Source organism: Aythya marila (genome assembly GCF_965140915.1).
Source record: "Aythya marila genome assembly, chromosome: 3".
NCBI lineage: Eukaryota > Metazoa > Chordata > Aves > Anseriformes > Anatidae > Aythya > Aythya marila.
This window is the reverse complement of record NC_139044.1, coordinates 3,401,646-3,429,170: the sequence shown is the minus strand read 5'-3', so window position 1 is coordinate 3,429,170 and position 27,525 is coordinate 3,401,646. Positions and strand designations below refer to the sequence as shown.

Below are 27,525 nucleotides of genomic sequence, written 5' to 3'. Positions count from 1 at the left end.
GTCCAGCCACTTCTGCATATTGTAGACATGTTTAAAAACTCTGGACAGCTTTTGAAACACAGCGGTTTCTGCCTACAGTCCTTTAAGTAACTTTAGTCTCTTTGTAGCGCAGAAGAGACAGTACAAATGATATGGGGCTCTAGATGAATAAAGTTTTGTAAAAGGAATTGTGAATTTGGAAATAATAGTTTTTTTGTCATTTTATCATTTTGGTATTCTTTAATGAGAGTCTTCCGTACTTCTGTACTTCAGTTTTCAGTTGTATAAAGGAGTTTTAATGTTACATCAGGGAGATACCATGTAGGAATAACAGTTTGTATCATAGGAACTTACTTTTTCTTCTCTTCAAGAGGTGAAATTTTGAGTTTCTTTACATTCCTTTTAATGGAACTATATGTGATTCTTTTCTTTTTTTTCCATAGTCTTGCTCTGATTTGCATCTTTTTGTATCAGTTAGTTGACCACCCAGAGCCCCATCTGAACCATGGCTTCAATTTTCAGTATAATCATTAAGTGCTATTTTTAAATATATCTGTGTAAAATACATGAATTCAAAATGCAAATTCAAAAAAGAAAATCATGAGAGATCTAGCTGAGAAGAGCTTTATCTGCAAACACATTCTGAATCAATCAAGGTTTTTTCTGCCTGAAACTTTGCATCTGAAAACAAAGTATACTGAGAAAGTGTTTTAAGATATTACTCATATTTTGTAGAATCTTGACAGTTTTGGATGCAACAGCTAGCAGTAATGAATTTTCCTTTGAACACAGACAGAAAAACAAACTCACATCAGCTAAACCATTTTAAATACTGTTCCAGGGTTTGAAGGTCATGTAGTTCAAGAGACTTCTGGTATGGTGCTGACTTCCAGTACTCCGTGCCTTCCATGCAGTGGCTCACAGTAGGCCATCTTCCTCTTCCAGCTTTGTTTATATTTGTGCTCAAATTCGCGTTTATTGAATTGGGTGGGCAGGAGGAAGGAAATGGGAGCAAGGATATGGTCTGCAATATGTCTGTTTCGTATATAAGATAGAGTTGTCTTGGAGCAGTGGCATCAGAGGCGAGTCTCTGCAAAAGGTTACACTGGGTTTGTGACAGAGATAAGGCTTAAATCATGGTTGTCCTTAGGTAAAAGCAGATATTCTAGTTTTAAGTGATGTGCAGATTATGCAGAAGTGCCGCATGAGCATGCATATGTCTCATACTTTTCAATATTTGCATGGCAGGAATTGTATTGTTCTTTAAGACTTGGGGAGAGTGTAGAGTTGGACAATTAGATACTCTCCTCAACTTCACCTGTGGCATTGTTGTGCTGTCAAGCTTATGCCATTCTTTTTACTGCCCATATTTTGTTCTCCATGGTTAGTCAGTGTAGATACTCCCTGGTGAGGCTGGCATGCTTTAATGTTGATGGAGTCTATTTGTTTCCTTTTAAATCCGTAGAACAGAAAATTCAATTCTCCACTCTTAAGTATAAAATTCAGGAGTTGTATATGTTCCCTGGGGGAGTGCTTAGCAGATGTTGGAGTGCTTGCATACATCCCAGTGCCATGTTTTTTAAAGCATCGCAACATTTGTATTAGCATTTTAGTAAAAGTGAATGCAAAAGTCTTTAATTAGTATTTTTAAAGGAAGAAACAGTGATAAGGCAAACACAGGTGTATAGAAAATAACAACAAAGAGCAGTAGAATAGCAAGGGTAGCATAACTTCAAAACGAGCTATAAAAAGCAAAATAGAGATAAAGTCCTGGTAAGAGGCCATATTAATTAATGCAAGACTTTTTGTCATGATTAGATAAAATGTGGAGCGATTGAATATTAATAAAATAATGTAAATTAACAAAAATTTTTCATATTATAATGTAATTTCAATATTTAGTACTCTCAGCTGTAGTTAAATATTTGCCTCACGAACAGCTGTTCTGATAAAGGAGAATATGAAGTCAAGTTTAATAATGAAGTCTATGTGTAAGTGCTAAGAGTGTTGTTTCCAGTACAGTCTTGTAATGGGAAGGAACTGTCTGTGAGCTAGACCCAACTGGGAGAGTTAGTGATCCATCTTTTCATTATGAAAGGTTTTTCCTCTCTTTCCATGGATAAACATCCTCTGCCACTTCACCAGTGTAAATAACATAACTGTAGTAGTGACAGCAGGTTGTCACTAGTGTGAAATATTTTACAAGTAGCTCTGTGAAGTCCACTTTGTCAACATGTGCTGTGTTGTTTGGAGGGGGAAAAAAAAAAAAAGAGAAAAAAAAAGACAATGGTTATTTGCAGCAGTCTGCATGTGTAGTTGAATGCCGTATTTCACTGATTACTATTGCTTGCAAAGGAAGATGCCCTACAAAAAGATGGAATTTCTTAATGATAAGATTGCTGTTGCATTAGGGGTCATAGGACAGATCTTCAGAATTTTCTTTTGTTAATTATTTGATTTTTAGCTATCATTTCTGGGCTTGCAGCTTTTTGATTTGCAGTGGCCTAGGAGCTAGTGCTGTATTCAGTATGAAATATGTAGAGGAAGGGGATTGGGATGAATTTTGTTCTCCTCAGTATTCAGAAAATTTAAAGTGTATGATCTGAGCTTATAAATCTGATTTTTTATTTTTATTTTTTTAACTTAGCACTTAAATGGGCATTTGTTCAAAAAGATGAAGTTAAGTGTATAGTACCAGTTGGTATTTTTTGCCATAATTATTTTGTTTCAATGTAACCATATACCATATTTTTAAGGTCTAGTACAGATTTTCACTTTTTAAACAAAGGAGAAAAGCTGTAGCATTTACGGTGGAATATCTGGAACCTTTAATAGCAGATGGCTAACCCAGATTAAATTCCATTGTCAAAGTTATCTGTTCATCCATTGATTTTTACACTGTAAGAAAGTTAAACATTAAAAATCCAGCAACCTAATTGTAAGGTCCTACTGTTTTCCAGGAGCACAGCGCTATGCAGAAGTTGCACTGCACACAAATTGACAAAGTAGTGGCACAATATGATAAAGAAAAGGTATCATACGAGAAAATGTTAGAGAAGGCAATCAAGAAGAAAGGGTAAGATACCATTTTAAATTTTTTTTTGTAGACTAAAATAGATTTTTATGCTTTGTGTTCTGGAATAAAACATTCATAAAATTGTCATTCACATTAATTAATTGCAGCTTGAACCAGCATTTTATATCAAACTGAGTTTGAGTTGCTTGAAGGCTCTAACCATGGGCCATAAATGTTGTACTCACTTTACCATTCTCTAGTTTTGTACTGCCAGTAGGTGAAGCATGAAAGCAAAGGCATTGCCTCAAATATTTATTTATTTGGCCTGATCTGGTCTCACTGCATTCTCCAGGGAATGTCAGTGTTGTGTTCAGTGAGAGCTGATCGAGGTCCTCAATCTTGCTAATGATCAGAAGGAAATGATTGATCTTAAGAAAAAAATCTAGCTTCTAAATCCTGAACAGTTTAAAAGAATAGAGTTTTGCCATGCAAAAGTCCATTTTTAAGTCCATTGGGACTTAAAGCAGCAATTATTATTAATTATTTAGTCCTATATAAAATTGTGCTAATAGTTAGCCTTAATTGCATATTGTTGTCATCTGTAAACAGCAACTGGCAACCAGCTCACTAACTGAATACTGAACATGAATGCATCTTTAGCATTGGATTCTCCCACAATTACTTTTTGTTTTATGATTTGGAATGACAGAGTTGTTGTATTTTATTTATTTATTTATTTATTTATTTATTTTTATATTCGGGGGTCCATATAACAAACTTAAAACAGAAATAGAATTAAGTAAGGAAGATAAGGAGAATTATCTTCACTAAATTATGACAAGTGAACATAAACTCTATAAAAAGGTTGTGGATTTTTTTCCAGGAAAGGGGAATTGTAAGCACCCAAATACTTCTAAGCTAAGTAGTTTCTTCCAGAAAATGACCAATTCACCAAACAGAGAGATTAACTACAGGACAAATTAATTTAATTTGGCTTTGATTCAATTTCCATTGAATATAACACATCAGAAGGTTATTGATATAGCTGGATTTATAAATGAAACCAGAGCATTTACTACAGTGTCACTGAACTAGGCCCTGGACATTGTACCATCATCAAGGGGAGAAAAGCTTCCCAGTGCTGTGCTAAGAATATTCCTGTTGTTCAGTAATCCTGTTGGCTTGAGAAGAGGCCAGTGCCTCTTCCTGACATAATAAAATAGCAAATGAGGCTATGTCACAAAATTAAAGGTGGTAATGGTTGTCTCTGGGCAGTGAATAGTGGAAAGCCATGTGTAACAATGCTTTCGAGAATAATACCAAATTGGGACAAGTATAAAAGTAGCTGATAATTTGATTCCCAGATTGACATCGTTTGCTTGGTTACTTGCAGAGTCTTCCCTTAATTTTTTTTAACAGTTCCCTTGTGGATGCCAAAGCCCTCATGATAAATTTAAATTATCAGCGAAGTTATTTGTTCGTTGTTGGGTTTTGACTTTATTTTTTTTTTTAGAGTTGTAAATAACTACTTCAGAAGCAGATCCAATACACAGCCAGATAATATTTTTCACCATGACTCCATACTTTCTGGGGACTTCAGGGCTGTCAGTCATCTGATGGGTCTTTCTTGTTATGAAAATAACTACTGGTATCTAATTATCAACCAAATCAAAATCCTGTGCCAGCACAGGCTTTCTGTGAAAGCACTTAGTTGAGCATCGAAGTGTTGTAAGGGCTTGCTTCAGGGTCTCTGTGTATGCAGCCCTCAAACCCCATTCAGCCAGGTATTTAGGTACACGGTCTCTTCACCCCAGCTGGGTAGTGTCTTTCAGGGTGTGCTTTTAAAGTGGATGCACTGACTGACACTTGAACACTCTTTTGAACTGAAACAAACAAACAAACAAAAACAAAAAAAAAAAAAAAGAAAGAAAGCCTTTTTGATAGGTATATAGAATAGTTTCTCTTCTGATTTGTTGTGCAGTGTTTTGTGGTCCATTTCTGCCACATGGTGTGACAAAATGTCAACTGCATAATGTTCAGCAAAGTAAAAATTTTAATCACATGCTAATTCACCAACAGATGGACAGGATTTTGCTCCCTGTGCTAATTCTGTTGTACATTTGAAATGCTCACAAATCTTTGGGGAGGCCAATGGAGATATATATGCTTGTGTTCCCACAGTGAAATGGAGTTTGAGGGACACACAGAGATCCCTCTGATTTATCAAGGCTATCCAAGTGTATATGTGTGCGTGAGTGTGGACAAGTTACATTGTATTGGACCATTTCTGGGTATTTATCACCAGCTGTGACTTGACAGCTTAATCCTGTATGTCACTGCAGTTGTGGACAACTCTAGTTATGCCCAGCCTGGCTTGAAGGTTTCCCTCAGATGTGAATAAAGCTACATTTCCAGAGAAGGGCTCAACTGGTTGATGACTGGGATTCTGAAAAATCTGGTGATTGGACGAGCTAGGCTAATTTGGGATAAAAATATGTTTAATTCCCCTAAGGAACACTCTTTTTCATAGTGTGTGACAAATCATATATGAATTAGAGCCAGATTCTGATCACAGCTGATACACAAGTGCATAAGCAAAGACTCTTTCTTTGCAGCCGTTTCTTAATCAGGCAGAGGTAACTATGGTAAGAACCTGTCTCTATGTCTTTATTACTTCCGAAGTGTCAAACGAGTATTAAAAATCTTTACAAAAATTTTCCTGCTGCAACCAGAAAATGAATGACTAGTCGTTCTGATGGCCCTTGGGAACTCAAGGCTCATAACACTACTCTTTTCAGTAGGGGCTTTCCTGGTACTGTTTGATGATAAAGTTTTCAGCTAATTTCCATAAGTTTAGCAGTACTTTGATATTAAAACAGGATGTAAACTTGTTCAGAGTTTCATTAATCTCCTTTTCTAGAGCAAACATGGATTAATGTTACAGCAGTCAAGCAATAACCGTTTTTATTAGGGCCAGCTTCAGATTAGAAAATGAATGCACCTCCATCCACTCAGTGGCATTACATCATTTTACATCAGCAGATGATCCATCACAGAACTACTACAGTGATCTCAGAGTAGACTCCTCTAAATTTATTTTATTATTACAAACTGAAAAACTGAGACTAGCAACGTGTGAATTTATATTCTGTTCTAAAAACCTTCTACTGCACAAAAGGGAACAACTAGATAGGTAAAGATGGAGCTTGTCAGATGGAGCCTGTAAAAATTCATGGACTTTGGTGAGATAGTAATTGGAACTGCTGTTGTAGTTGCAAAGTAATAGTTTTGCTGTGCATCCACCCTACCCAGTACACAGCCCAAATAATGATCTTTAGTGAAGGAAATTCTGTGGCTGAGAGGTAGAAGTCATCCATCTCCAGGCATGTGGGGGGCTTCAAGATGGGCCCTCTGCAGCCATTTTACCAGCTTGTTCCTTGGAATCAGTCTTCCTCCTGCTCAAAACAAACTTTGCAACTTGCATTCAACACGCTGTTAACTTAACCTGGTCACAAAGGCCATGCTGTATTCAGCCTATTGCAGGAGCAAGGGCTGTCTTCCAGATTGTTATTCTGCAATTCATATAAGGTAACTAATGCTTGGATTCATCTGTATGGGACCCCTTCTTTGCTACACTTTTAATTCTGTTTTCCCACCACGGAGTACTGAGACTTTCAAATTCAGTATGTCCAAATTGCCCCATGAGACAGTTATTCAACTGACTTCTTTTTCTCTGGCTTGAACTAAAACAGTAACAAAAATGGCTTTTAAACCAGAGGATAAAATCACGGCAAGGTAATGTGTATGTCTGTAAGTTTTCAGGCAGAAGCTGGATTATCTTAGCAAGGAAAAAGAAACTGAGTACTATAAATGGAGATGTTTGACATATCCTCAGCAACAGAATAATTGCGGGGCCAATCTAGAATTAATTGTGTGGTGTTTGAATTGAATGATCATTAATCCAACAATATTTTGTAAGTTGTGAATAAATTGCCAGAAGAAATAATTTCATTCCAATACGCTGTAGCACTTCAACATTGATTAACATTTTAATTAGTAAGAGCTGACTGAATGGGAAGATGTTTAACTTGTGGCACACATTTTCAATTTTGCTTTTTTTAGAGGAAGTAATTGTGTTGAATTGAAGAAAGAAACTGAAATTAAAATTCAGGCACTAACATCAGATCACAAATCTAAGGTAAGCAAACAGCCAATTTTAACACATGCATCATCTGAAATAGAGATTTTGAGACCCACATGGTAGTTAATTTTCTTGGAAGCATATGAATGATTTTTGGCAATAATAATATGTCAAAAAGAATAGGAGTAATTGAGTGTCTAAAAGTGTTTCTTCAAAAAATATTTAAAAAGCAACATCAATTTCCTGCCATTTAACAATTATTGAAGAAAGCACCATATGCATGCCTCATGAGGCAAAACTGGTCATTTGAGTCCATTTGTGTCAGTTTTAGCTAAACAAAGAAGCAAAAAATAAACTATATGAAATCTGGGTATTCAATACATTCCCAGAATACGTACATAAAAGTTTCTTTCTCATTTTCCATCTTTGTCACCATGGACAACACTTGCTAGTCTGTCTCCTAAAGAAGCAGAAGACCAGGCTGCTCTTGAGCCAAGTGCCACCTTCTTTCTTTTTTTTTTTTTTTTTTTTTTTTTTTTTTTTCCTCCAGGGATTAGTTATATTGTTTTCTCCAAGGTGCTGGAGAATAGAAGTACTCAGAGGCCCAACCTCAGTTCATTTGAAAAAGCTGTTTTCAAGCTGTGATTCATCATTCATGTTGAGTTGTACAAACCTACTTCCTCTGTAACGCTATACTATCACTATGCTCACTGACTGCACATTTTCTTTGAAAGTTTTACCTACGACTCATTGACATGCTTTCAAGTTTCTAAAAGATATTCAAACTAGAAGGTGGCAGGTATACTAGAAGACACACCCATGTACAAAATGGTCTGGGGAAAGAAGTGTGCAGGAGACTAGACACAGTAAGTAAGCAGGAGTGTTAATGTAAAAGCTGAAACACATGAAATGAATCAGACGAGCATAGAAAATACAAACAAAAGCAGCCACATCTTTGAAACTACAGAATTAAGGTTATTTTCATCTTTTCTTCTCCTAATTTTATTCTTTGGTATTATTTCATGTGGAGAAGATCCTGGTCTTCTAAATGAGGATTGTTCCTTGTTGTTGCCTCTTCAGCCAAAGATTTAGGACCACCTGGAAAAAAAACCTGGTGTGTCTTTCTCATCTTCCTATCTCCTTCTGCTATGAAAAGCCCGGAATTGTTTTCTTAATTAAAGCAGATTTGTTGACAACTTTAAAAAGATAATTCATCTATTTCTTAGTGAAAAAACTCTGAGGAGCACTAAGTCTCCATCATCCAGACGTGAGCTCCAAAACTCATTTTAAGTTATATTGTGTAGAAAATTCTTTGCTGTGATCTCAGCTTGTATCACTGGCAGTCTGGAGTTAAGATATCTGATTTGTACACGAGGACCATCCAAGTGTTCATTAATCTTCCAGACCTGATAAATGTGACTCATGTTTCCCCTTTCCACAAATATATGCAATGTCTGAGGTCTGTTCCTTTTAAAATCCTGCTTTCAAAAGAGTTTGTTTGAATTATAATCCGTATCTGGAAAAAAGGTTGGTGTTTTCCACTCCCATGTCAGGTTTTAGGATGACGTTTTCCAAAGAGAGTTAAATTTAAGCTCCTTTGAAATGCCAAGCCTCTCTATGTTGGAAAATTTCTGAAGAATTCCTCTGTAAGATATCTACCTCTGTAGTTTGCTCTAGGTCAGTGATTTTCAATATTTTGCTTGCTGTGGTTCCATCAAAATTTTCCACATTATGTACCAATTTTAGTATTCTCACAGATTTCTTTTGTTTCAGTTGCTATGTGTGGACCCTTGAATTATTCCCAGAGACTGTTCACAGCGTTACAAGCAACAAGTTAAAAAACAGTGCTCAAGACCATAGGGAAATTATCTTTTGTTATAGATGAACGTAGGTGCATGATTAGATGAAATTCTCAGATGCTGAATGCATTACACTGATATACTGGGAGTTTGATTAATTAACAGTTGTTCAGCATTTCTCAGTATTTGGCCCAGTAATATGAAATTGGGTTGTACCATAATTCAGCTTTAATTACAGCTCATGTCCTTCAGTGTAGCTCTGTGTCAAAATGTGCATGCACACTTTTAGCACCAAAGTGCCTTTTCATCTCCAAAAGTCGTCTTCTCATGAGGAAACGTCCAGCCCAATTTGGCATAAAATATTTAAATTAGATCTGAATGTCCCAATGTGTTCTTCACACAGTTACCATAGCAGACACAAATTACTCTTCTGCATTAGAAAAGTAGGTCCCAGCATCACACAGGCAGAGGATGAAAAGAAGGAAAAAGAAAGATTACTTCAAAGATTATTCCTGCTTGAACTTAGTGACTAAACAAACATCTTGCATAAATCCTGCGCAAAAGAAAGTTCCTTATCAACATATTAATTAGTCTCTTAGGCACAGTGTAGGAACAGATGAAAGAACAGGATTACAAACACAGTTTGTAGAGCAGAGAAGAGTGAAGTTAGCTAATTTTTTATTTTATTTTTTATCTTTTTGGTAAGCAACACTACCTTAATAGCAGAAAGTAGGACAAGAACGCAGCACAATTGAAACAGTCATTTTAACTGCAATGTTAATAAATTGAAAGAAAGCAAGGATGTATGTTGAATTTATTACATCTAAGCTTTGAACTGTATCACAGATCTGTGGCAAAATTTGATTTCAGATGATTTAATAGTCTTGAGTTCTAAGGTCATCTGAATCTGAGTCAAATTGAGTATTTCAAACCTTGTAACTATTGTTTGGCAAATCCTTTGTATCCTACTCATCAAGTTATATTTTGCCTTTACTGAAATAAGACTTCTAGCTTGCAGGATATTTAAAAAAAAAAAAAAAAAAGAAATCCTCCTTTTCTTTCCCACTGCAAGAGAAAAACTCATCTTACAAGGTGCCATACCTGCCACTTAGATTGCATGCTGATTTTGAAATTAGTAGCACATCAGTAGCATTTCTGTCCACGAACACAAGCAATTTTCTATTCTTATTTCCTGTATTTTCAAATTAAATACTTAAGAGTACTGCCATGCCTAAGTCTCCTTGGGGTTTTCTTCTTTGCTACCAGTGTACCTGAGATGCAGGATTTCTGCCTTCAAGTTCTTGTAGTGTATATATCAACCATTTTAAAACTGTGATCACGTTAAACATTTGTAATGGGCACTTGATTCTTTCCTTCTCTGTATTTATTTGGGCTTTGTAGAAGCTCTTTGTGCTGAAATCACAGACTATTTGCTTTCACCAAGGTTTCCGCTATTTATGCATTTATTTGTTTCACTGTTTTATTGAGTCACAATTCTTTTTTATGTGAAGTTTGTTTGCTTTACCTGTACAAGGTGAAGACACTAAATAAAAGCAAACATGCCTGTCCTTTTAGGTCAATGTAGAACAGCCTTACTGTGACTAGGAATCAGATCTCATATGTTAATATTCCCTGCACTTTCTGGGAATTTGAAGTAGTCTGAAACCCAGTCCCAAGCTACTGTCTGTATGGAAGAGTCGCACAACAGCAAGTGAGGGAGGAGATTACTCGGACAGCTCTCTCGCAGTGCCTGCTACAGTTTTATTGACTTTTGAAAGGGGACAGAGGCTAGTCAGGGTATCCTCTGTAGGAAGGTAATTTGAATCACAAATCTTTGTAGCAAACCATGTGTTGGCTCCTGTGCCAAGATATATGGTACGTGATTTGCTGCTGGCTCTGCCTGCATCATGGGTCTCATAATTACATTATTATTTTCTAAACATTAATACTTTCTAACATTGTGACAATAGAAGTTTTCTGAGTGCATGGTCCATTTTCTGCTGTGGTCTCAATTACACTGAGTTACCAAGGACTTTGGATCTACCTGAATCATTTTTCTCCAAGTCATGGATGAAGCTGAATCCATATGGATACTCTGTGCTGAAAGTAAATAATAAATAAAAAAAGAATGGGTGTTCCCCAAAACTTCATCAGTGGCTAACTTTTAGCTCCACTGAAGTGGACTCCAAGTCTCCCTGGGGGTAAGCCAAATGATCAGTATTGAGAGGAAATGCATAACCGAAGTGTCTAGTTGCATGAGGCCCTATAAATATTAGGGGGACATCTCCAGAGAGTGTTTAATCTGTAGGTGTGATGAATCCTGCTGTGAATCTCTCCCATTTTCCTCATCACTGTTACAGGGAGCTTAGACTAAACTTGGTCCTAACGTAAGTGCCATAATAAGTGCTAGAGGTGAGTTGGAGTGCCTGCCCCTTAACCTTTCAGAAATTCCACCTGAAAGATAAGTGCTTTTTCCTTAACAACTTCCAAACATTTCTTTTGACCCAATTTAAAACCAAATCTTTATGTTTTTCTGGCTACAAAGGCAGTACTGCCTTAGGAACTTCTTATTAAAGCTGTTACTCCCACTAACAGCTCCACATCCTTCAGTGCTTCTATCGCTTCACAGGTTCTGTTTTAGTAGTATGCTTACCCACATGCACAAAATTAAGTATGACTCTTTTTTCTGGAGGAACATTCACACTTAAATATCCTGTTGAATTAAGCCTGTATTGGTCTTACCAATGTCCTCCCTCAAAGTGCTTTTTTTTTTTTTTTTTTTTAATGACAGCTGCAGAAAATTACAGGTAGCTCACCTGCAGCTGCTTCTGCTTCACATCTTATCTGTTTTGATATGAAACATCTATTTAACTGTAGTTAAATGCAGGTCTGTTTTTCATGTAGTGGTAGTCACACAGGTCTACTAGAAAATTACTTGCTCTTTTTTTTTTTTATTATTATTATGAATCCAGCTTTATTGCATGTGTCCTTTCTGTAGGGTGGCCTTCAGAGAGGCCTTTCCAGGGCAGAATGGGGACTGGGTCTTTTCAAGCCCCCTCTTCTTTCACCATCACCAGTGTGTGTAGGAAGGTCAGCTCTGCATTATGCAGAGCTTCTGTGGGCCCACACCTGAAACGCTGGCATCAATCACTCACTTTTTGAGCAAGATGGTGGCAATTTTTGATTCGAAGAGTAATGTTTAGCTTTCATAGAAGATGACCCAAATGTGATTAGTTACCATAGCAGCACTTGAAATTAGTACCTGAAAATAGGTTTATTTTTTGTGAAGCACATTTTGTATACCATTTATGGAAAAGTGGGATAGCTTGTCAAAATACCTAAAGCTGATTATTAAAGGATAATAAAGTATATCTTTCTATTAGCTTCTTTTCTAAATCATTGAGTGTAATATACTATTATAACAACAACTCTAGTGATTTAGACTTCTTCAAATTGTGTCTTGGGAACTTTCCAAAACTTTAATCTCTTTTTTTCTTATGAGTATTGGGAGATAAGCAAAAGAAGAATGCTTGTCAGATTCCCTGCTGCCTTAATGAATATAAAACAAAGATACGTAACCTATCCTAAGATTCGGGTTGTATTAAATACAGGATGTCTCTGTAAACTATCTGTTTATAGAGCTGTCTCACAAAATCAAAGACTGTATTTAAGCCCTCAGAGAAGTCCCGCTCACTAGGTTTTTCCATTGCTACTTTCAATATTCTTCTTTTTTTTTTTTTCTTACAACCAAGAATATGGAAGCATTTTATAATGAACTTGGTGTTAGAGAAGGTTTTAAAATAATGTTAGTACAGTCAAAAGCATAAATGCAGTCAGTTCATTCAGGGCACTTTAGGTGTTAGGGGTGGCTTTATATTCGTCTTTATAACATCGTGTAGTGTCCTCAGTGGCTTCATTACTCTGAAGCAATTTCACTTATGTAACTTCGTTTGCACAGTTTAGCTGCATTCTTTCTAATCTTTTTTTTTTATGATTGTCTCTACATCATCTTCAGCAGCAGTAATAGTTGGTCTTATAGCCTGAGAACCACTGGCAAAGTTGCTGTTCCTTCTCTACAGGTAAAAGAGATTGTGGCACAACACACTAAAGAGTGGTCCGAGATGATCAATACACACAGTGCTGAAGAGCAAGAAATCCGTGATTTACACTTGAACCAACAGTGTGAACTACTGAAGAAACTGCTGATTAATGCTCATGAACAACAAACCCAGCAGCTAAAATTTTCACATGACAGGTGAGCAGCGCAGTGCTACTCGATGAAAAGGGCTTGGCTGGTGTCTGTTTTGTAGAATGCTTTAGTTTCTTGTGCTGATAGCTTCTGTACTGCTGTCAAAGGTCCTGGACTGCATGCATGGTAGAAGTGAATTAAGTTATCAGGCAAGGAATAGAGAGATGCAGGAACGGGCTTCTTGGCAGGTTTAGGTTGCAGGAACTTCATTAAAAGTAGCAGATGCAATGAAGTGGTGGTAGTTCACATCAGCTGTGGATGTGTCTGGACTTTACCCAGAAAAACTGAGAAAGATCAAGTATGAAAATGTTCTTTAAATTGCTAGCACTTGTGGGTACATGTATTTATAACACTGTTGATTGTAAGAAAGATCCACAAAACGTAAGATCATAAGAAGAATGGATAATGAGGTAAGCTATGTTAGACTAACATCTTCATACAATATACAGCCATAATCACTGGGAACACAGAAGATACTGCATGACACTACTGTCACATTCCTTGTATAATTAACTGTCCTGCACATTTGAAGAAATTAAATACAAATAGTGTCCAGACTGTTAAAAATGGAAGTAAAGAGAGGAATCATTTTCCTCTGCTATGATCTATAATGTGAAGCAGCCTTAAAAGCACATGAATGCAATATGTGTGTTCACATATATACATATTCATATGTAATTGTCTACAGCATATTTCACATCAAAACCATAGGGAAAAATGAATAAATAAATCACCTTTAATGAAAGAATTTAAATTATTTTTTAAAAAAAAATCTGAGTGAAAAAAGCAGCTTATCTTTGCATCAGAGAACACACGCTGGGACCTGCAAGCTTTCCATCCAACAGAGAATTGTCCCAGCAAAAGGCTTTTAGTGAGCTCATCTTTATGTTAATCTCTGTGTTAACCCATGTATTCAAGCTGTTGTTCAATACATACCCCATCAAAACTAAAGTCAGAAAATTGTTAAATTATAATACAAATGCTTTGTTCAAAAGACAGTAGCCAGAGGAAGGTGCAGTCCTTAGTATTGTGTCTCTGAATCATACTGGGCTGCATCATCCAGCCCAGAGAAATCGTATCTCTTTGGTTTTGAGAGTCCTGCTTTCTGTCCTGTTTGAAATTCACTCCAGCACTTAGAAGATATTCTACTGATGTATACCCTGCTTGTGGAACAGAATATTTTTGTCCTCATCTTTTTGAAATTAAGTTTTTGTTAGTTTTCCATACGTGCTCTCTTGGGTTTAGAATTTCTTCATCTCTGTGTTGACCCTGTATAATTTATTGTAAATGGTTCATATGTTCTCATTAATGTATTTTTCTCTCTTAATAGAAATCACTTAAGTGTAAGTCTACATATTGTTCTATTTTTAGAGCTTCTAAGAACCAGACCTCAAAATCCACATTCTGATAAATACTAAGAACTTTTTCTTCTCAGGAGTAACAACCTTCGAATCTTTTTTTTTTTTTTTTTTTTCTTTATTCATTGTAATTAGTTTCTGCTTATTCAGGAGCTTGTATGTAATCCCCAAATGTGCAGACCGGGAACTTCCCTGTTTAAAACAAATGTAAGAGTGTGTCTACATCTATGAATATTTCAGAATTTGGAATGGGAAATTCAAAATGTGAATAATAATGCCCCGAAAGAAATTTTACACCTAATCATTTGTGAACTATTTCAGAGAATGCATTGTATGTGGGAACAGATACACATTTATATGTATAGGTGCATGTAAGAACCAAGAGACAGCTCAGGTAACCATAGGAAAAGAGGGATCTATCTGAGAGCAGTGTGGGAGGTGGACCATACTCTCAGCATGCTGTTCTTGCTGCTTCCCTTCTCCGTGAGCTGAAGTAATGAGTTAGCTATCACAACACAGGACACAAAGCTGGTAGAAAAGATCAGTAATCTAAAATGATAGTTATCTGCTGCAGGGAAGATTGTTTCCCTTCATGTGCAGTGGGAAAAGCAATTACAGTTTATGCTTTGAGCTCATTTAAAAACAAAGCATAAAACAGCAAATACTACTAAAAAGCTGAAGCTTATTGAACTCCAGGGATGTCATCCCCCCTACCTACCATGAATGGGTTAGCTTTACTGACTGGGATGCAGTGAGCTTGCAGCATTTCAGAAATTGAGGACTTGAAGCTCGTATCTGCAAGCATTTTGTAATTGAATAACATGAGAGAGAAAGGAAAGTTGTTTCTTTCTTCTTCTTTTTTTTTTTTTTTTGGTAATACAAAAGGAGTTTTCTAGATACTCAAGCAAGACCAGTGACATAACATTAATGCACTTTAAAGTAATCTAAATATATGTATAAATTCCCAGGATAGATTAAAGTGTTTAAACTCACGTATCCTTTCAGAAGACATTTGTACAAATTTCAGAGTTACAATCAGTATAATACAGTAGGAACCCAACAGTTAAATTTTGTAGTCGCATGTGGTGTTTTTTCAGAATCCCTTTTTCCTTTGCCATCCTGGCTTATCTACTTATTGCAGTTAACTTTTACTATAGGTGTCCCCATCACCTCTGAGCAGGAGGGAGTTCTTTAATCATGGCATATGGGCTGAACTTTGGGATTTCATGTGAAGCCCCACATCAGACAGTTAGGCAGTGAACTGATGCTAGAACTTTGGCCCTGTCTTTGGGAAATGCTTTTTTGGAAACAGAAGTGGTCCCTACAAGTGCTTGTCGGTGATTTTAAAAGGACGATGAAATTTTTCATGTCTTCTATTAAAAATATCTTCTATTTCCTGCAAGTGGTGAAAACCAAAAACACCCAGGAAGACCATCAGCAGTGCAACTGAGAGCTAAATGATAGCTGCCAGGACAGAGAAACAGTTGTGCATGGATAGGTGTTGGCTCTTCTAGCCATATCCATGGCCAAAGCCTCATTTTAAGTCATCAGTGATGCACAGTAGTCCTCTAATCCTCTTAACTGCTTTCACTCTGAAATTGTATCTGATGCAAATAGATTAAGTCAGTATGAACACCCACACTGAAAATTTTTCATATCCCTGTGCACAGGAATTTAAGAAAATTATTTCAGTACTGCTCTTAAGGTAGTGTTCTTGAAAATTACTTTAAATTGAGTATAGAAAATAAAAGCTTTTATTTGGAGAAGGGACTACTGGAATGAAACGTGCTCTCAAAAGAACATTTTTTAGAGTTCTGTCTCATTTTTACTGCTTCTAAGTCTGTATTCAGAAAATGTTTCTTATGAATTCTTAGGGGAAAAAGAGTGCTGCATTTTTTAAAAAAAAGTTTTAATGTATGAAAAGTGTAAGTTATGGAACAAGTTTACTCATGCTACTAAATCATAAATGTCTTCTAGAGATTGAAGAGTGCCTCAAAAAATCAGTGTCAACATTTCATTAAATTAAGCACTCTGTTCTGTGCCACTCTTCTCCTGTGCATACTTAAAATTTGGGGTTAATAAGTACAATAATTAATCAGTCTTCTACTCTAAGATATGTCCAGAAAAAGAGACTGAGGCACTGCCTTGGCTTGCAACAGGTAACTTTTACTTGCTTATGCACTGCTGGGGATTTCACAATTACTATTGCCAGTTATTCACTATCTAATTTCCATATATAATTCCTGTCTAAATAAGCACTTAAGATCAGGAGCTGCCAGAGCTGGAATACTAAGCAGGCAGAAAGCAAGAGCTAGCCTTCAGGGAAGGCCTTTCTGGAGCTTGGCTGGCTTACCCAGATTGAGCCAAATTCTGTTCACTCACAGTTCAGAAGTCGTTTCTGAAAGTCAGCATCTGTGCTGTTACTCCCAACAATGAATCATAACTCCTGTTAAAGCTACACAGTTTCACAGAAAAGACTGAAGGGTTCTCTGGGCCAGAAGGAGAAAACAAGCACAGGTTTGGCCATGGTCTAAAACATAGGGCTTTTTGCAGTCCCAAAGTAGAAGGCTTAAAAGGAAAGCTGTCAGCTCATACCACCCTAGGAAGTACAACTATTATTCGTACTGCAGCCATATTCAGAGTAATAGATAAGTTGCATTTTCTACATAGGTGACAGTAGCTCATGTTCAGACAACTTTATAATAGGGAGAAAAGACTATTTTCCACCCTTTAAACTTTCAGAGTGTAAAATGCATAAAGCTTCTCTTTCCAATTATATTCCCTAGGACAAATGAAGATTTCTGAATGCTTGCTCAAATTGTATAAAGTCTACCTAAAGGAAGGCAATTTTGTTATAGTCTGGTCTTTCCTCTTCCCTAATACTTCAAGGACAAAATAAGGCACAATGCAGAGTAATACCAGGAAACCAACTTCATCAGCAATTGCATTTTGTATATTCATGATTTTATTTGATTTTGCTTAGGGAAAGCAAGGAGATGCGTGCCAACCAGGCTAAAATATCTATGGAGAACAGCAAAGCCATAAGCCAAGACAAATCTATCAAAAACAAAGCAGAAAGAGAGAGGTAAGTACCAGAGGTTCCTTTTTGAGAAAGGAAGAACATTATCAAAAGCTGGCGAGTGAACTCTCAGACTAATTCTGTTAAAACCATGCTTTTATGTGGGAAAACAATGTCTAATGATGGTGCTGAATACTTTTAAATGACCGTTTTAAGAACGGTATTGCTTTTCACTTGTTTAGTCTTTTAATAAATGTGATGCCCTTCTCAGAGAAACAAAAATGTCCTGAACTTTATACTTACTATCTGTGAGTGACTGGTGTAGGTCTAAGAGTTGTAATGACTGTACTTAGGAGTGCAGTATACTTTTTTTTTTTTTAATGACAGTAGGGTTGTTCTGAAAAAGGAGTCTGAGGTTTGTCTAGGTGGACTTGGAATAACTTAAGAGGCAGCATCACTAAAAACACAGGAGGTGGTGCCAGTGAATGCTTTTCTCCATCTTCTACTAATAACACAGAAGAGAGATGGAACAGAAGACAGGAGTGCTACAAGCAATGGTAATAAATGGAGAGGGTGATGAAAGATAAGAGCAAAGAAGCTGGAGGTGTACTGCTGAACAGCACATGTATTGCCTCTGGTCCTGAACAGAACCACAGCTCTCTCCCTTATTATGTGCTGATATTAGGAACCTGGCCAGCATCTCAGCTCAGCAAACCAAGGGCTTCTAACACAGCATGTTTGGGGAAGACAGCCGCCATTGACTTGAGAGACTTGCCAGTACCAGCTACCAAGACTTTTTTTGAAGATTGATTTGCATTATATCTATTTTAAATTTCTTCTTTACATTTCCAAATAAGTAGATAGAAGCAGAATGTACATGATGATGTCTCATAAGCCTTCAAGGTTTCCCCTTCACTTTGGGCTTGCCTTCTGGCTCATTTTTTCCTCTACTTTTTTCACTTGATACTGGGCGGTGTTGGCCAAAAGGCTTGAACCTGATCCTACTGAATTAAGCCTCTTAAGTGTTACAAATTCCTAGCTCATCAGAAAGATGAGTTGTCAGAGGTGTTTGTAACTGCATGCTTAGTTTATATAAGACCTCCAGTAACATCTCGAAAATAAATCTCTTCCAATATTTGAATGCAGTCTGAATGCAGTTCCACTTTTCAGGCTTTGAAGTTAGTCTGATTCAGTTCTTTGAACTACTTCTGGTATATTTCATGACATGAATCCTAAGAAGAGAGGCTTATGATTATGTCTCTTATGTTAGTATTGTATATTTATCTTTGTATAAATATTATCTTTAAGAACCTTAAAGCATCGGTAAACCATAACTTTACATATGATGATCAGATGTTTTTTCCATTGTCACTGCTAGAGACGTAGCACTCTGTAATCAATTTATTTTGATAAATGGAGAGTGAAATGAAGAATACACGGATGAATTAAACAGTTTAAGTTCTGTTCACCACTCCTGAGTAAGGGAAAAAGTCAAAACTTCATTGGAAACAATAGTGTAATAACTAGAAGACTGTTCAGCTTGCCATTAGTGCCATATATGACGGATAATCAAAAATTAAAATAAAATTTACAAGTTTGTGGTTCTCTCTGCTGGTACCTTTGAGTTTCTTTTCTTTTTTTTCCTAATAAGTCTTCATGGACAATGTCTGTATTTTTTTAGACGAGTCAGAGAACTGAACAGCAGCAACACAAAGAAGTTCCTCGAAGAGAGAAAAAGGGTAACTATAACTTTGACAAAGTTACTGGGCACTATTTCTGGTTATTCATTTTCATTTCTGTGTTGAGAATACAGCTCTAGTAAAAAAATTAAATATATTAAAAACAAAAAATGAATGTTTGTCCTTGCTTTGTTCCACATGCTTGTAGTATAAAGATCTAACATCTATATAAGAGCAAACTTTAAAACAACAAAGTTAAGGTTGATCTGTCTCTGTTAAACTTTTGCTGTTATATTAATAGCTCTTCTTAAGACTCTGTGATACAAGGGCCCCCTGTGAAGTTTAGTACTATCCAAAGGAGGCAACACAGTGTATATTTGTGTATATTTCAAATAAGTTTTTGTTGAGTGTGTTAATAATGCATTATATTTCTCTCCCAATATTTTCTCTTGCTTACAGCTTGCAATGAAGCAGTCAAAGGAAATGGACCAGTTGAAAAAAGTTCAACTTGAGCATTTAGAAGTCTTAGAGAAGCAGAATGAGCAGGTATTTTTTTAAAATGCTTAAAATAACAGCAGACTAGTAAGAATGGTAACCAGAATCAGGCTGAACAGGATGCTTCTAAATATAAATCATTACCAAACTGGGGAAAATGACCTTGTTCATGGTCACTCAACTACTTGGGGGAGTTAAAATGAAGAGGCAAAGTGAGTTAAATAACGATATAGAACTCGGTTTGTTTCAGATGTGAAAGCTTAACTGTTTAGTCAGTCTGTCCTTTTAGCAGCTCAGCCACTTTGGTACTAATTAGCTAGTAATAAAAAAGGTAATAAAAAGCCCAGAATACAAATTTTAATTACTCCACAAAACTACCTCAAGAAAATCTGTTTCTTTTGAACTTAGATTTCTAGTGCTGACTGGGAAATAGAGGTAAAGCATGTGCACAGAGCATCTCTGAACTCCAAGAGCCACTTTAGTTTGGACTGAACAATAGAGTATAGTAGCATGGGAAGTTTTATCTGTGCTAATACACTCTTTCCTAATTAAAATACCTTTTATTTTTATTTTATTTATTTATTTTTTAATTTGAAAAAGCTACTTGGCAAGGCAAGGAAAATTCTAATCTTAATTCTGGTAGAAGCAGTACTGTTCTGAGCAGTTCCCTTGCTGAAAGGTTGAGCCAGCAGAGCTGTAATATACATGAACTTGCAGTAACGCACTTACACAAGTGTAAACTGCAAGGGGAATATACCCAGCAGTTCAGTAAGATGAGAGAGAAAGGATGTGTTTAATACCCATTGCTTTCAAGGGTTATGCACTTAATTCTTTTGAATTAAATTTTCTGAACTTAAACTCTCTGGCAGACACTGTATTATGAATTAAAGTAATCTTGCAGAGGGGGAGGGAAAAGTATGTCCAAATCAAGTGTTTCCAGTATCACAGGAGTCCCAAAAGCTGCGTGTGACTGGGTTAACTTCTGGGGTGATGACAGCAAGTAGGGTCACGGGCAGCTGCTACTACTGAGCCCTGGACACTGTGGCTCTGCCTTCTGATTGCTCCGCCTTCCTTCTGGATAACAAACAAGATTTCCAGTCTGTCCCCTGCCAGGGTTTCTGTAGATGCCATCTCTGACATGCAATATGAATGAATATTGGTCATTCTGCTCCTGAGCAATAGCTGCATACAATCAAAAGGTGGAGGTTGGGGGACACCTAGGGGAGGCAATTGGGGTACAGTGGACCTGCAGCATTAACTTTAGAGAGCAACACAGAGAACTCTGTAAACTGAGCTAATTGACAAAAAATAGTGGGCTTGATCCAAAGACAGGTGTTTCAGTGATGTCTTTCTGCTGGTGGCTTCAGAGGGCCTTAGATCCAGTGTTTAAACACATAAGGACAAGAGGAAATGATTACAGTTGTACTTTCAACCACAATGTGGCAAACACATCTTGTATAAGGGCGATAGGCTGCTGGGAAATAATTGTGGGTCATTAAAGGAGTCACCTCTTTCAGCAATTAGATTCTTCCCTCACCTGGCTGGGGTTACAGCCTCCACTGCTCAGAGGCAATAACAGCCTACATGAGCTTGCTCATATGCCATCTCAGTGCAGGTCAGCCCACATCATCAGTGATGAAATGGAGGAAAATCATCCAGGTTTTGTCAGGTTATCACTTTGTGGGGGCATGTGAAGGCGTCTACCACAGGCAGTCCTTAACAGCTTTTTAACCCACTTGATTTAATCATCAGAAAATATACTTCCACACGTGCTGTCCTGACCACTTCCTTTCAGTCCCTAAAGTGCACTAATGCATACCCAAGGTCTGGTTTCATTGCTATATGCATTGATGTGTGAAAGCTAATTGGATCAAAATAAAGGTGGTATTTGTTTAATGCACATTTCAATTTTTTTTTTTTTCTGATCAAATGGGTGAAGAAACTTTTCATACAAATATAGAATGTAAAAAGTAGAAATATGGGTGGAAACAGCCTTCAATACAAACTGTTATAATTTAAATTTTTGTTTTATGTATGTTTTCCTTGCATTAATTTTTTAGTCTCACTTCAGTTTTCATTCATTTAATTTGTTTCTCCTTGTATTACTCAATTTTGACATTATTATTTTTGTACAAACAGCTTTTGAAATCCTGTCATGCAGTGTCTCAAACACAAGGTAGGATGGACGTATAATAAGCAAACTCTTATTTCAGTGTGCTTTCCTTCTAAATTTATCATTATCATTGGAGCCTTCCTTGTAAATGCAACCATTGGGAAGTACCATTGACATAGTGAACACAATGTTAATCTTTTTTGCACACAAGTATTTGAGCCTAACAGTACTTTGTGCTTTAGCATCTCCAATTCAGATGCATATAAACAACGATGTAAATAGGAAATATTTAGAGATTAACTTGTATTGTACGTTACCTGTTGTTACTGAAAGATACGTTCAGAGTTCTAAACTGTCTGCAAAAAGTGTCTATTGCTTGAAGAAAACTATTTTAGTGTTAACATACATATGCTTAACTGGTAATGCTGATAGACAGACAAAGAATATTCACATATATTAGTAAGGTAATAAAATAAGAAGTTCCACACTAAAAATAGCAAAGTATAAAATAGATTGCTAGAAATAGCTTTTTAGTGTTTGAAGAAGAGGCTTCCAGCACTTCAAAATTCACTTTAAAATCCAGCGCATTACAAAGTATGGTAATTATACTGTGTGGCTGTGCTGCTGTAGCTTCCTAAATAATCATTACTCACAAGAAATCTCTATTAACCCTTGTCTTTCCAAGGGAAATAGTTGTAGTCTTGAACATTCAGTTTTACAGTATTGCCTGACCTGAATTATTTTCTTGAATTGATAACATACTCACATATTGCACCACACTTTTGCAACATGTATTTACAGACATCTAATGAGGAAGAAACATTCATCATTAGGCTAGGGGAGGGAAAAAAAAAAAAAAAAGATTCTTCATTTTATGTATATGGTTCTTAGCCTGCCTCAGATTTCACTAGAGAGCAAGCATCTTGCAAGCAGGGTCCATTAACTGCCACTAACTTCACAGATTCACTGTAGCTTTAGCACTGCCTTCCAGAAAGCTCGTCACATTGTGTCTGTGTGTGCATGTCAGAATGCACTGTCTGTACTGGCCTCGGAGTAGCAAAAATGGGCATCGTGATCCTATGCTAATGTGTTCTTTGAAACCAGGTTATCTCTAAAATAATTCTGTACGCTATACACTGGCACGCAGAATATTTATAGGACACTATATGCCAGTAGTTAAGTCACAAGTCTAAAACATAAAATGGATGAGTCACTAAAAAACAAACAGAGTTTTAGCTGGAATTGCACTTCACACACAGGCAAAATCCAGCCAACATTTCAGAAGAGGTTGTACATATTTATTTATTTATTATGTTTTCACATTTCCATGTTAAAATTATTTCTTCATTACTTTCAAGCTTTTAACTCATTTAAATGAAGAGCATTGATTAATTTTTAATCATATTTATGACAGTTTCTTTGCTATTATCATAATTACTTTTTTTCCCCAAGATGATGATGATGATGATGATTGTGAAAGTACAGGGCTAGGTTTTTCAAGAAGGCATGTATATCACATCTGTACAAACCCACATTTACCTTGCAAAATGGATAGCTGTGCATCTCATTACTTTAGATCTACATCTGCCCATGTTCACATATATGTCTTTGTATGTCCAGAATAGGTGACTACTTAAGCAGGAGTTTGTATATCAAATTTCCCTGTCAAAGCAACATTTACAACTTTCTGAGGAAGAGTTCGCATAAATCAAGTTCAGTAGCCATTCTTCCCTGCCTAGAAGATACAAAGGAGGTACACTGAAGAAAGGATTAGCTTGGTTTTCCTCTTCCTAAACTTGTCCTAATCCTCAGAGGTTTGGTTGTAAAGATAGCTTGCCCTCTGGGTCAAGTTATTCAGAGTCCTTTGGGCTATGGATTGAAATAAGTTCACAGATTGAGAGTCGTCACAGAAAATGAAGAGATGGTGACTCCCAGTTCTTTCAAGCCACAGAGTTTCAACCAAAGTGCAATTTATAATCTGTGGCTGAGCCACAGGAGAAGTAAGCATGTACAAGTATGTATGTGTGATGGAGAGAAAGAGAATTTTAAAAGCTCCCTCTAAGCAGAGGATTCCCAGGCCAGATAACATTTTTATACAGTGCTTTAACCCTTCTTACAAAGCCTGAGGCATACAGAGATATATTGCAAGATCTGGCATAAATTCGGTGCTGTATTCTGCACAATGCAATTGGATGCAGTTTCAGGTGGATTCAATGTGTGTAATCCTATGGAGGACATGTAGCAGTAGTCTAATCTTGAGGTGAAATAGTTCACATCTGTAATAATAAAAGACAAGAAAGATCTCAAGGCCAGATAAAGATTATTTAACAACAACAAAAAAAGACAAACTATATAACATACAGTGAGAAAGATGTTACAGATTTTCATCATTGTCTTTACGGAAAGAAATCGGTCCAGATCATAAACTAACTCTGAACATTTCAGGAACTAAAAAGTATATTGCAGTACTCTCACAGCAGTGATTGACCATACATTCCCAAAGACATTTCTTATCAGGAGAAACAGTAGAATCAGCATCTGAATAGTTTTCTTCCCTAAAATTGGTGCTTTTGCATTTTACTGTGTGTTTCTTCAGAAATTCAACCAATGAATCTTGGAATAAAATCAAAAATATTTTCCTAGAATTTGTAGACATGAGAATTACAGCTGATTTTGAAAACATAATGACATGGTGGGAGGGGGGAGAGACATAATGTTATTACATGTATCTTCAGTGTGTTTTGCCTGTATTTTAGCCAGATGCTATCATATAAAATGTGCATCATTCTGAACACAAGGTCTGATGCAGTGCTTCATGTGGTTATTTTGGATTGCAGGCAAAGGAGATGCAGCAGATGGTGAAGCTGGAAGCAGAGATGGATCGCAGGCCAGCAACAGTGGTCTAAAGCCTCAACATGTAAATTGAAGTTGGAGAACACAGCATCCTTAAAATGAGAGCAAAATTCAAAATACTATTGCTGAGGTTGAAAAGTGGGCTTTTTCCTAGTCTCCCCCACCACCTTTTTTTTGATATATAGAAAATGTAGCTATGGACCACCAAGTCTTAAGGTTTGCATTGTTTCTTTTTAACACTGAGCACTGAATTTCCTTTGTTGGGTTTCCATAATAAGAATTTCCTTGGTTCAGGAAAACACTAATCAGAAGATGAAGACAGTTTCTAAATCCAGTCCGTAATTCCTTTCTGTATCTCCACAGGCAGACTGCCTGTATCAATTACACAATCAGAGCCTTGAAATACAACAGATATTTTTAACATTATCTCAAATGGCAACAAATCCATAGTCAAGTCATGTTACCTACTATTTGTGTTCTCATGTGTGATGTATTGTGTAGAAAGCTCATGCTGACAAACCACAACAAGTAACATGTCAGCTGCTCAGCACCTGCTGTCATTGAGCCCACTGAACTGGATTTTTAGCTAGGTCACTGTAAAAATAATCCCAATCAAGTTAGTAAGGAGTAGAGTTGGGGCAATTTTTAATTTATATTTCAAAATATTTTTCAGGCAGCAGACAGTAAACAGCTGAACATTGTATACGGTTGAAAGTACAATAGGTACAAAGTCATCCGTCAAATTCATCAACTGTAACAGTAACTTCACAGGATGTTTCTGCAGTCCAATGATGTAATTCACAAGTGCCATATCAACTCCATCATGTCTGAAAAAAAGCCGATATCCTGTGAAAGTTACTGCAATGGTTAGCATGAGGGAAATACAGTGTATTTGTGCCAAACTTGCTCAGTGCTCTAAGGGATTTTGTATTAGGCACTTTAAGAAAAGTTTACATCATATGTTGCTTGTACAGAAACTGCATTTTGATCCTGTCGCTGCAGATCCCGGATATTACAGTTCATTGTAACTTAAAGATTGTTTAAATGGCTTTTGGCAAAAAGTTTGTAACTGTGAAAATGTAAAAAGTATTTATACACTTCAGAATCACAACATTGTAGAAAAATTCACATAGATGTTGCCACATGATAAAACTAGTAAACAGAAATGCTAAGAGTATGTTTGCATGTGATACAAATGCTAATAAGACTGTAATGCCTACTATATGACCACAGTCATTCTTTTAGCCAGTAAATACTGAATAAATGTATGGCACAGAATATTGTTTGATTAATTACAGACTTTTAGCATAACAAGGTCTCTCTATATATGTGTGTATATTAATTACGTGGGCATTCTTGATACTTCAAGTAAAAGAAAAGTACATAACTAATTTAATTTTACACAAAAGTATTTATGCAGATTTTCAGAATTTCATATCAGGAATAACCTTTTTATGTCCATTAGATACAAAAACAATTTGCTAATGTGTTAATTTGCATGTTTCCAAAGCTTGCTGTAGTTATATTGCAAAACAATGCATGTAAGCATTCCGCTTGGAATTTGTCCATGCTGCCAATTCAAAGATGACTGCATGGAAAAATGGTAGTTTAGAACAAATCAGATTCCTGATTTCAATGTACTAAGCACCGATTACTTTGTTGTATATGCCTGTACAAATGACTTCTACATATTCCTATAAACAAAATAAATGAAAAGAGATAATTATGTTATTGTTGGTCCTGAGATGAAACTTTCAACTTCTCTAATAAAAAACTTAAAATTCAAAACGTGTAGTGACCATAGTGGATTGTAGGGTGGTGTTGTTATTGCCTATGATTTTTTAATAAGATGTATTTCCTGTAAGAATGTGTATAGTGTAAATATATTTATATCATAGCTTATTTATTCAAATGAGTCTTATTTCTTTCAAGTGGTTGAAGAACTGTGCAGCGTTGGTCTTTGCAGTACTACAGAACAGCCTGAGTACAGTGTAGCAGCACTACGTTGAGAATCCAAGAACCCGAGTACAGTATAGCAGAGAACACAGCTGAGACAGAGGTCAGTGAAGTAGTTAGGTGTTTAAGGCAGGATTTAAACAAACTTGTGATGCCAATTCAGAATTCCCATTCTGATGCACTTAACCTGTGGAGGCACCTCCAGCTCCTTATGCTCTGTAATATTTTAAAGACAGGTTGTGTGCACAGGCACTGGGAGCAGCTGTCCCTGCTCTCTGAGCTTGGCTGGTCCTCTTCCCAAGTGCTGGAGGGAGCTGCGAGCAGCAGCGTTTTTAGAGCATGCTGGAAAGGATCTGGCAGCTTGAAAAAGGTGGTGAATTTTATTTTATTTTCATAATAAAAGTATCTTCTAAAATACACCTACTGGAGACAGTGCTGTTGAGCTGGAATTTAATACTGATGCCTACTACTGTGGTTTCTAGACAGTGAGAAGAAAATGACAGACCGGGTATGGAGGGAAGTGGATGGTGAACAACTGAACATTACTAGCCTGAACGTTACTAGTCTTCTAAGGCTCAGTTACAGCCTAGCTGAAAATCACTGTTCTAGCTGTTAAAGAACTAACTGCAAATGGAGGACCTGGGTTCAGTTCACTTCCCTCTCTGAGGAAAATCAAATCTCCCTGTCATAATTCTCTGACAAATATCATACACATCAGGGGATTAGCTAGTTTTGGAGGGGAAAAACAACCTGTCCACAGCCTCCTTGTGAGTCTGTGCTCACTGCTCAGCCAGGAGTGAGACATTGATCGAGTCCGAGAGAAAACGTGCTGCTGTGAAACCGCAGAGCTGGGTAGCCTCTGTGTCCA

At 36.7% G+C, this 27,525-nt stretch overlaps 1 protein-coding gene across 4 annotated transcripts in view; it reads left to right on the top strand.

Annotated features, from left to right (window-relative positions):
• The window catches only part of PLCB4 (phospholipase C beta 4), a 204,901-nt gene extending 178,382 nt beyond the window's left edge, over positions 1-26,519 (top strand). For all 4 annotated transcript variants that reach the window (XM_082757588.1, XM_082757585.1, XM_082757586.1 and 1 more), the window contains 8 exons: positions 2,940-3,055; positions 7,118-7,193; positions 13,015-13,190; positions 17,526-17,627; positions 19,243-19,300; positions 19,700-19,786; positions 21,875-21,911; positions 24,686-26,519. In XM_082757588.1, the coding sequence (XP_082613714.1) occupies positions 2,940-3,055; positions 7,118-7,193; positions 13,015-13,190; positions 17,526-17,627; positions 19,243-19,300; positions 19,700-19,786; positions 21,875-21,911; positions 24,686-24,774 (741 nt within the window). In that variant the 3' untranslated portion in view covers positions 24,775-26,519. The remainder of the gene's footprint in view (positions 1-2,939; positions 3,056-7,117; positions 7,194-13,014; positions 13,191-17,525; positions 17,628-19,242; positions 19,301-19,699; positions 19,787-21,874; positions 21,912-24,685) is intronic.
• Positions 26,520-27,525: the final 1,006 nt, after the last annotated feature.